This window comes from Cavia porcellus, unplaced genomic scaffold, assembly GCF_034190915.1.
Source record: "Cavia porcellus strain 051 isolate PalLab524CR breed Dunkin Hartley unplaced genomic scaffold, mCavPor4.1 scaffold_17, whole genome shotgun sequence".
Lineage (NCBI taxonomy): Eukaryota > Metazoa > Chordata > Mammalia > Rodentia > Caviidae > Cavia > Cavia porcellus.
In genome coordinates this window covers 54,354,053-54,365,733 of record NW_026947500.1, presented here as the reverse complement: position 1 = coordinate 54,365,733, position 11,681 = coordinate 54,354,053, and the positions used below count along the sequence as shown (strand labels likewise).

Genomic DNA, 11,681 nt, shown 5'->3' with positions numbered 1-11,681 from the left:
ACTTCTTGCTTTTTGTGTGAACTTGGACAAGTTACTTAACATCCTCCTCCTCAATTTCTTTATCTGGAGAAGGAAAGTGGCATGGTACTGCCTTCATCAGGTAACTGTGAACATTTAAAAACACAAGTAAAAACTTAGAAGACCTTGATTCAGAAGAAGCATTCAGTAATGTAAACACAAGAGCAGAAATGATTTGGGACTTACCTCTGTACTTCAAATTTCTGGCCCACTGTAAGCACTCAATAATGAATCTTTGCAAATTATCTATTAGTTCACCATTATATATTTAAACAATTCCTCTTGTGATTTATGTCTATTTTATATTACGGTACATAGGGGGCTGGGGATTTAGCTCAGTGGCATAAGCACCTGCCTTGCAAGCAGGCAGTTGTGAGTTCAATCCCTGTTACTGATAAAAAGAAAAAAAAGTTTATTATGGTACATAGTTGATATGATTTTGCTATGGCTGTGTCTAGATTTCCCTTAAAGCCTCATGCAGTGATAAGTGAGGACTTTTTAAGAGGTGAAAGGATCTAGAATATGTGGTGCTGGAATTAAGGGTGTGTGATTATTAAATCAGTCTACTGATTGGTTTGGCACCTGCCCTAAGCCCAATAAGCTGATAGAGTATAAAAGGGGCAGAAAGAAACTGCTAAGGTCCCTTGGACCTGCTGCTTACTACTTCTGCCTTCTGCCATTCATGAACTCTTTCTCCTCTGTGATGCTCTTTGGCCAAGCCACCCTGCCTTGGAGGCAGCCAACTATGAACTGAAACTTCTGCAAACCATGAGCTACAATAAATCTTTCCTCCATTAACTTAGGAGCCAAGTATTTTGTCTCAGCAATGAGAAAGGAGCTAAGACAGAATTCAATATTCAATTTGTTAAGATTTGTTTTATGGACTAATATGTGATCTGTTCTGAAGAGTGTTATGTAGACTATCACGTGCAACCTTGTTAGGTCATTCTGAGATATAGGGAGTAGTGTAGGTCTGATATTTCCTCCACATGATCTGTCCATGGATGAAACTTGGCTTGATGGTCCTTTAATATTATTGTACTCTAGTCTCTCTCTCTCTCCCTTCAGGTATATTAATATTACCTTTATACATTTAAGTGATCAAATGTCTAGTGCATACACATTCCTCATTGTTATACATATTCATACTTACAGTTATCTGTTTTTTCTGAATGAGCCTCTTATCATATAATTGCAATTTTTAACTTCTTTTCCAATTTTCAATTTTATCCCATATTTGTATAATTCATCCTGCTTTCTTTTGGTTTCCAGTAGCATGGAGTATCTTTTTCCAGTCCACATTCCTTGACTGTTGGTTTGTGTGTTTCCCTCCAGATGAGGTGGATATCTTGTAGGCAGCATACAGTGGGGTCTTGTTTTTTCATCCATTCAGACATTCTGTCTTTTGATTGGAGAATTTCACACATTTACATTGATGGAAATGTTAACAGATAATGACATACTAGTGACAATTTTAAATTATTTTCTAATAGTTTGGTGAATCTTTCCTTCTTTATTTCTCTCTTACTCTCTTATTTGTGATTTTTCTCTGGAACTATGCTTAGATTCCTTGTTTTTTTATTTTTTATGTATCTATTATAGGTATTATCATCTTGTAGATAAGTTATTAACAACTTACTTTAAGCTATTTACAACTTAACTTTAATCATAAAAACAAATTATATTTTCATTCAACTCCTCCAACATTTTGAATTTCTGATGTCTCAGTTTACACCTTATACATTGCACATCAATTAACAAATTACTGTATTTAGTATTATTTTAAAATTTTCTTTTACAACTTTTATATTAAAATCTAATTTATATACCACTCATAGAGTACAGACTACTTTAAATTTAATTATATATTTTTACCAGTGAGTTTTATACTTTTGGATTATTTATGTTGTTCATTAGCCTTCTCTCCTTTTGTCTTGATGAACTTCCTTTAGCATTTCTTGTAAGACACATTTGATGGTGATGAACTCTATCATCATTTATTTGTCTGTAAAAGCCTTTCTATTTCATTGCTGATGTACGTTTTTCTTAAGCACAGTATTTTTCATTGGCAAGGTTTCCTTCCAGCATGTTGAATATATCACCCTGCTGTCTCCTGGGCTATTTGGTTTCTGGTGAGAAGACTCTGCTAGGCATTTGAAACTGCTTCATGCATTACTTAAATCTTTTTTTTTTTCATGCTGCTTTCAAAACCCTCTCTTTGTCTTTGATCTGTGAAAAATTGATTATAGTATTTCTTGGGGTATTCATATTTGGATTGAATCTGACCTTCTTGTACCTAGAATTCACATCTTCTCTAGGTTCACAAATTGTCTAACTGTTATTTCTTTGAATAGTATTCCTGGGGCTGGGGATTTAGCTCAGCAGCATAAGCGCCTGCCTTGCAAGCTGGCAGTCATGAGTTCCATCCCGGGTACCGATAAAAAAGAAAAAGAAAAAATAAATAGTATTTCTACCCATTTTCTTATTCTCCTTTTCTTGAACATCAATTATTTGAATATTTGACCTATTAATTCTGTCCCATAAATCCTGTAAAATATTTATTAATGACCCAAGTAGAGATGTCAGATAAATCCATATACAAGTCTAGAATTCAGAGGTGAAGTTAAGCTGTCAGGAGACAAACATTTGGTCGTTATCAGCATATTGCTTATATTTAAAGATAACTAAACATAATCACCTACAAAAAGATCTGAATAGAAAACAAGATCTGGCACTAAGATCCAGCTTGGGTAGAATTTAGGGAAATGGTAGAAGTCAGCAAAACACACCAAGAAGGAATATCAGAGGGAATAAAATTAGGAGGAAATTATTTCCCAGAAGCAAAGCAAATAGCAAGTACTATGGAACGTGTAAAACATATTGCAATTAGAATTTTTTTCTTTTTAGAAATTACTTTCATATAAGTCAAGTGAAAATTATTTTTCTTCCACCCAACTGACCTCATCATTGAAAATATGAATGTGTAATTAAAAGACAGTCCCTAGGGAAGATGTACCAATGGAGTACACCTGATGCAATTTTAACTCTAAGCTACACTATATTTAATCTTGTTGATTTATATTACCAAAGCAGAACGTAGCCATCTCAAGAGATCAGAATGTTTCTTCCTCAGTCAGGTTAGCTACAAATGTCATTATGGGACAGTAATTTCAAGTCTGACTACCAGCACAGCTTCAGAGGTAAGTTCCAAGGTGCAGAGATGTGATAAGTAAAATCCAGTAATCATTTTGTACAAAGAAGGGTAGAGGGAAACATATCCTCCATCCAAGAATTGCCACAGTGATAAGGTTTGGGGCTGGTTTAAGATTTCACCGAATCAGGCTTACATTTGTAAATATCGTATTGTCTCTCTAGCATAAATAATAATAACAAACTGAAAGAATAATAAGATCCAAAATGTATAATAGATATTGTAATAATGAAAGGGAAAGTGCTCTAAAGGATATAACTGTATATGTGTTTAAGTGTGCAGATAGATAACCATACTACTAAGTTTTTGTTAGTTTATCAAACAGAATAGTGTGTACTGTCATTGACTGTCCCCTTTTTATGCTTTGATTTTGTAACTTGAAAAACTATTTCTAAGATTCTAATATGTAATTTTTTTAAAAAAGAGTAAGTATATCACCAAAGTCCCCTGAACCAGTGACAATTGTGGTCTAGAAGTGGTCAGCATACCAGCCTGGAGACCACCAGGATGGTAAGACCTTGGAGCAGACCCCTGGAGGTCTCAGTGTTTGGCAGAGGATGCAAGTAAATCTGCATGGCTTCAAGTCCACAAATTCATCAAAAGATAAGACGCTCCTCCCAAACCTTGTCTCACATTATTAAGAATGTCCTGTGTATTTAATAAGGCCAAGTCTTGGGGTAGACATCGCTAGGGGACAGAGGCTGAGGATGGAACTTTCCAGAAGGTATTGAGGTCCATGTGCTGCTCAGAGCTAGCATTTTATACCAGTTGGGTCAGTAGAACTGACATTCTCTAAAACCCACACTCTTCAAACTGATGCAAGGCAAAAAGAAGCATCTGCTCAGCCAAAGAATCACAGTCTACATCAGAGAAAATGAGCTCGACACCAGTCAGCCTGAAATACAGAGAAAAAAAATAACTGCACTGATGAAATTTTTCAAAAGGCAGTAGAAGAGGTAACCTGCATTCCCCTGCACATTGTCATTTTATGGCAGCACTTTACTGAATTTGACCCACATTATTTTTATTACTATATCTCTCCTTCAAGCTTGAATTTTCTCATTTTTCATACTTGTCCATCTTTTCCCAGAATCTATTGTGTGATAATTTTTTTTTTGATACCAGGGATTGAATTCAGGACCTCATGCTTGCCAGGCAGGTACTTATGCCACTGAGTTAAATCCCTGGCCCTTCTCCCAGAATCTAGAGCTATGTCTTGAATACAGTCAGGCCTTATTGACGTTCATAAAGAGACTCATTAAAATAAATGAGTAGGTGATAAGTGAGGGAAACAAGAGCAAGAATGAAAGACGGACTATAAAGTTGGATGACTTAATGGTTGAGGGGATGTACATTAATATGTTAACCATATGAAATTAGCTGTTGCGGAGGGCAACAGTGATTGACATATCACTTTATAGTGATGTGGTTTACAGATGAAGAACAATTGGAATTAAAGGGTCTTATCTCTATAGATCACCTATTCTTTAGCCTTGCATTTATGCATGACTCAGTGAGATGTACTTGATTTTATGGCTAGAAACAGAGTTGATTCCAGAGTGACCTAGGAATTAATTCGTACTGTAATTTATCAAAAGTCAAGTTAAAACCTTCTTTAAATTTTTCTATTAGCATATGTCTGCAACCCGTGGTGATTATGCTCACCTTGGTGGCCGATGCATATGGAGACCACACACCAATCATGTTCACATCCCGCCCCCTCTCTCCCTCCTCCTTCCCATACCCCTTTCCCATTTCTAAATCTCCCTGCTTTTAAACATGCCTATTTTATTTGCTCTTTAAATTATCTATATTTTGGGTCTCCATTTTAGAGAAGCCATGTGATATTTAACCTTCTGTAACTGGCTTGCTTGATTTAGTGTTTTGGTCTCAAGAATCAACCATTTTCCTATAAGTAACTCAAACTTGTCCTTCTTTATGGCCAAATATTACTCCATTGTGTGTAAATGCTACATCTTTATCCATTCTTCTCTTGAGGAGATATAGGTCATTTTTAAATTCTCAAATCTCAATTTCTTCATTCAAAAAATATTAACAATAAAGGTACCTATTGCACAGGACCAAAAGACCATTCTAAGTAAAATAATGCCAGTCAAATGATCAGCACAGTATACAGGTCTTAGTAAGTTCCCTGTAAATATTACCCATTATTATTATAATAGGAAAACAGTAACTTTTGTGGAATGTTTGACTGGTTCATACGACCCTCTCGCTTGTGAAGGCGTCAGCCGAGCCCCATGAACTGCCTGTGTGTTACCAGCATTGCCCTCCCCAGCAGCAAATTCCATATGACTGACATAAATGGATTCAAGTTGGCCCTCCTTCTCACTAGATGCTCCTGCCAAAAAACAAGAGTTTTTTCTAGAAAATAGCCAAAAGAGACTCTTCAGGCACATATAAAATATTATTCAAGAGCAGATTACACTTTTGTTTGAATACAAATCTACTAAAATATGTTCTTTGAATAATATCAGCAGATCTTCCATGATTTTGCTACAGCCAGTGTAAGGATTTATAGATCAGTTAGGTCTTGCAGACATATCCAGAGTCAAGGTGTTTCCTACATCCCATCTTTCAAGAGTAACGGTTTATGAGTAGTTAAGGAGCGGTCATTCTTCCACATAGTTAAAGAAGGATTCTGAGGTATAAGGTGAGATAGGAAGCCAACGATGGAACTAGGTATGACATGAAAGCTCTCCCAGAAAATATTAGACTGGCCTGCCAGGCCACTCATCTACTCAGAAAGACTTTCCAGTCTCAGCATGCATGATGAAGGAATCAATTAATCCCTGTACTCTATTGAGCAGTTAATATGCTCTGGGAATTCTAACAGATTCCTGCCTGAATGCTATACATTTGCACCTCGTAAAAGTCTTGAGGTGTTATTCTTGAGTATATGAGGAAGTAGAAAAGCCATAATTTAAACATACATTACTGAATTCCAACAGAGCCTGCTTTTTACTGTTTTGTCTTAGAAGCATCATTTTCCCAAATTTGTGTGTGAGTGCATACATGTGCACATATACACATCCTTCTAAAATCTGGTTACAGAATCAAAAATACAGTTACTGACTCAGCCAAAAGCCCACCCAGAAACTCCCTCCTCCCTTTGCAGTTTTTAAGGAATTGAAATTTGCAATCTCGGGGCTGGGGATTTAGCTCAGCGGCATAAGCACCTGCCTTACAACCAGTCAGTCGTGAGTTCGATCCCCGGTACCAATAAAAAGGAAAAAGACAAAAAAAGAAATTTGCAATCTGCCTTTCTCTGCCTGTGATTAAACTGAGAAAACCGACAGGGTGGGAGGGTTACAGACAGAGGCACTGAAAACAGAACCAGACAAGGGAGACACAGCCAACTGCCTTCTCCCTTTGACTTCACTGAGTAGATGGCATCTCAGTCACCTTTGAGTGCCATAGAGTACCTTGGGTATTTAAACAACAAATGTAAACTGATTGCTTTTTCAACTTTGCACAGGTCAGGTACTCTCCTGAGAAAAGCCAGTCAGGGGAGCCTGGCACGGTTCTAATGGGGCATCCAGGACCTTCCAAGACCTCTCATCAGCTTGTGCAGGGATTACATGAAGGGTAAAGAACTGGTGGAGCCTGCGCTTGTTTGTCTGACTGTAAGCAGCTTCAAAAGATGATAAACAATCATCCAAAGGCCTGTCTGTTTAAAAAAATTATCTCCTGGGAGTTTTTCTCTGGGCTCATCTATCTTAGAAGAAATTTCCCTACTTTAGTCATTTTCTTTGAAATAACAAGGAAGAGCTATTTCAAATTAAGATTCTAGACTTGGGAGCATTAGGGAATCACATTCTCCACTGGGGAATAGCCGATCTATCACCTAAACCAACGCAGGTAAAGCTTTTCCATTTAGCACTGAAATAAGAACCAGACAGTTTATATTCCTAATGGCTTAATGATCAGCCATAGAAAGAAATTTCTTTAAAGTCTTGTATTTTACCTGACCCTAAATTCAAGAAAATCTGCCTCCTACTGTATACTATCTCCATGTTTGTTTCAATGTTAAATTATGAACCCAAAATTTTCTTCTGAGGTACTGGGAAGTGAACCCAGGACCTTTACGTTGAGCTATGACTCCAGCCCATTTTTATTATTTTGTTTGAGACAAGGTCTTGCTAAATCACTGAGTTGCCCAAGCTGGGCCTGAATTTGCAGTGCTCCTGCCTCTGCCTTTCAGGGTCCTGGGATTACAGGCATGTACTACCATGCCCAGTCCAAATTTTTCAAATTAAAAGGGATCCTTAGAAAAGTTGTGCGATATTGATCCTGGAACTTCACTTTCTCCCAAGAGATGGCTTTTTGCCCTCTAAATCTAGAATTTACACATTCCAGGGTAGGAAACATGATTCCTGGACCCAAATAGCCACTTTCATCCCTCAATTTATGTTATGGTTTGTGTCTAGATGTCCACCAAAGCCTCATGCAGTTGTGGATGTGGGCTTCCAAAGTCTGTGAATGACTCATGGTCCAGTGCTGGGATTATGGGTGTGGTTGCTACACCCACTTGGATGTGGCCTACATACACTATAAGGGACAGGAAGGGTCTTCCCTTAAGGCTCCTCCCCTTTTACTGGTTGCTTTCACTGTTTTCCACTTGTATGAATTGTTGCCCTTTGCCATGTACCACTCTGCCTTGGAGTCAACTGATTATGGACTGAAACCTCTACAAACTGTGAGCTAAATAAACCTTTTTTCCTTAATTTTGAGCATCAGGTATTTTGTCTCAGCAACAAGAGAAAAGTAACCAATACAGAACTATATGAAGAATGCGGACAGCAAAGCATGTAGCTATCTCATTGCAGGTTATATAACATTTGGTTCTACATTTTACCGAAATATGGATGAATTCTATTTCTGCCCATTCTGTACCATCCTTTGTAGATGTCTGGTTGGTTTTTTCCTTACAATAACAAGGGCACTGCTCAAGTTAAAACAGCCTCTAGGTGGAGGACACTGCTGCATTTGAATCTTTCAAGCAGCACTCTGAGTTTCACAGTGTAACTATCCATCTGTGGTTGATTTCTCCTTTTATCTAGGCTTGAGATGAAACAAAGGCTACTCACTCTAGTGAGAAATGGTCACTTTGAGATTAGATAGATTTATGCCCAGTAAACAGAGCAAACTTTCTGAGCACAGCGAGTCTGGAAAGAACATGAACCAAAGGCACCTCCAAGACTTTCTCCAGCACCCTACGGAATTGAGTGATTCGCTTTACACTGACTTGGTTCAGTCCCACGATACTGTCCAGATGTGCAGGAGCTGAAAACTGTATTACAGGTGCTACCCCCCAGCCATCGCACAGGGCTTCAGGCACCAGGTACAGAGGAGACTACCTGCCCTTTGTTTCCTTTGTCTCTCACGGAAGCTAAATTAAAACCACTGTCCCTCGATCTCTACCCAAAGCCCCATAGCATCCAAACACTTTCCTACTCCTCCTTAGAAAAAACCAAGGTGGGGGGTGTAATGGCTATTGTTGCACTGGTAAGAGAAGCATTTATGCATTAAGTCACAATCCAGACTGTGACTGTGTCTCTCGAGTCTAGAAACATCACAAACTGCTGCTTTTGGTCTCTGATCTTAGATGTACTTATTCCAGTAGACGACCTGGAGCTCACCAGAGGATTGAAAAGTAGGTGATCAATCACATAGCAAAGCTATTCAGGAGCAAAATACAGTACAGATCAAGGCAGTGTACTGCAGACTGAGGCTGAATCCAAATGGATTGTGGTCAACCCTGACTCTCTCTCACTTTGAAGCTGTGTGACTTTTGAGAAATTCCTGATCTTTTTAAGCTGTGTGTCCTAGTTGGTGACATGGAGCTGATTGTAGGACATGCTTATTAAAATAGTTTATGGATAAAATAAGCTGGTGCATTATAAAGCAGTTTTCCTCATGCCTCGCACTTAGCATACTGGAAATGAAAACTTGTCATCAGAGAGTTCCTGCTCTCAGAGCCTCATTGCCTACCTTCAGGGGAACTAAAATATAACTGGGGATAGCACTTATAAACACAGTAAAAGACAGAGAATCAACCTAACATCGTAACATTATGAGCAGCACAGAATTTCAGAGAAAGGAAAGATTTAAGCTAAGAGTATTTCAGGAAGACTTCATGAAAGAAGAGCATATCCTAGAATTTGAATGTTGAGTAGGATTTAGCTTAAGCCAAAGGGAAGAGGCAAAACAGATGTATATGAGCAGAAAGGAGAACCTGGATGGGAGGCCAATGAGTAGAGACCATCAATGCATACCATGGGCAACCGCATGCCATCGTGGGATTACTCGTAAACCAGATCTAAGAAAGACTGGGGAAACTGACAGTTTTGTGAAGGCTGAAATTGAACCATTAGAAAGTCAGTGGAAATTTCTAAGTAGATGAGTAAAAGGACAATGAAGAACAGAGTGGATTACAGAAGGAACAGAGGGAAAATGGGAAAGCGGATGGCAGACTATCACTAAAATCCACTCGTAAAGTCAGTAGATAAAAGCGACCAAGTCACAGCAAAATGACCAAAGCAACACACATAGGAAACTTTTCAAAGGATGAACTAGTCATGCTTAGGGTTAAATTGGATAAAGGAGACTAGGTCTTGTGAAATATAACAGATTTTATGATGTGATTATGCCATGCCAGTAGCACAGCTCCCTTTAGTTCAACTGCCTGTGCAATTATAAGTTCCTCAATATAAGTTTAACACAATGAATTAACATCCTATCTTATCCCTTTTACAATGTCAAGCTTTAAGCTGATGATTCATTAATTTCTCCAGCAAATGTATCTTGGAAACTCTTCTGTTTCAAGCACTGCTAGGCATTGGGATTAAATCAAGAATCACTGGAGCATCACCGAAAATTTTTAAATCTTTGCTCCTTGGGGGTAGGAGAGGAAAGATGAATGGGTGGCAGATTTTAAATGATAATGTTACATGACCTCTAATTGAAATGATGTATGTCACTGCTGAGGAACTGCTCTAACACTGCATGGAAGAGTTGGGGAAACACCCATGAAATGAGAGTCACCTTGAAAATCGTGTCATTTCTCCTCTTAGTAGGTTCAATACACGACCACGGAAGGAATGAACAAAACTGCAAAGATACAATTCTTCTTTCGCCCATTCTCTTCTGACCCCGAGGTCCAAATGGCGATTTTCATGGCCTTCTTGGTGATGTACCTGACCAGCCTGAGTGGAAATGCCATGATTGCTGTCGTTGTCCATATCAGCCCTTCCCTCCACACCCCCATGTACTTTTTCCTGGCCACCTTGGCGGTCCTGGAAATCTTCTACACATCTTCCATCGCACCCCTGGCCTTGGCAAACCTTCTCTCAATGGGAAAAACTCCTGTTTCCCTTGCAGGTTGTGGGACCCAGATGTTTTTCTTCGTCTTCTTGGGAGGAACCGACTGTGTTCTGCTGGCGGTCATGGCTTACGACCGGTTTGTGGCCATCTGCCGGCCGCTGAGATACAGCCTCATCATGCGCTGGCGTGTGTGTGTGGAACTGGTGGCAGGGAGCCTGGTGCTGGGGTTCCTGCTGTCGCTGCCACTGACCACGTTAATTTTCCACCTCCCTTTCTGCCACAGCAACGAGGTCTACCACTTCTACTGCGACATGCCTGCCATCCTGCGCCTGGCCTGCGCAGACACACACGTGCATGAGATGGCCCTGTACATCACTAGCTTCCTGGTCCTCAGTGTACCCCTCACACTGATCTCCATCTCCTATGTCCTCATCGCGCTGGCAATCGTGCAGATCCGCTCAGCTGTGGGGCGCCGCCGAGCCTTCTCCACCTGCTCCTCTCACATCTCAGTGGTCCTCCTGCAGTACGGCTGCACCAGCTTCATCTATCTGTCCCCTGGTTCCAGCTACTCCCCTGAGATGGGTCGGGCTGTGTCTGTGGTCTACACTTTCATCACCCCCATTTTGAACCCCTTCATCTACAGCATGAGGAGCAAGGAACTGAGAGACACCCTAAAGAAGACCCTGAAAAAGTTCTAGGTAGGGTGATCCTGCAGTTTCCTTAAAGGCAGGCACTTCTGAGGGTGACATGCAAAGTTATTCGTTATGATGTTGGGATCTGGCATGTGCGAGAACCTGAGTTTGATTCTAGCATTTCAAAAAATCAGTAAATAAAACTGAAAGTGATTATGCTGCTGTGACATCCATAAGACAGCAATGCCAGGAGCATAGTGAAATGTGTGGCCCGTTATTTATTGTGGTACTGTCAGAAAAAACTAGTGGTATTGTGTTCCTGTAAATAAAGCTGTGTCACAGAAAGCAAGATGATGTCCCAGGTATGAATGGAAAGGGAAGAATCAAGATGTATTGACAGCAGCTACACGCTAGGTACTTTATGTGGATTATCTCACTTAACCCACAGTAACCCAAGGTAACCCACGATAACCCAT

General features: G+C 39.6%; 1 protein-coding gene across 1 annotated transcript; it reads left to right on the top strand.

Annotated features, from left to right (window-relative positions):
• Window positions 1-10,350: 10,350 nt before the first annotated feature.
• On the top strand, window positions 10,351-11,271 carry LOC100735529 (olfactory receptor 10V1). Its single transcript, XM_023562649.2, has one exon. The coding sequence runs from the start codon at window positions 10,351-10,353 to the stop codon at window positions 11,269-11,271; it is 921 nt and encodes a 306-aa protein (XP_023418417.2).
• The last annotated feature ends 410 nt before the right edge of the window (window positions 11,272-11,681 follow it).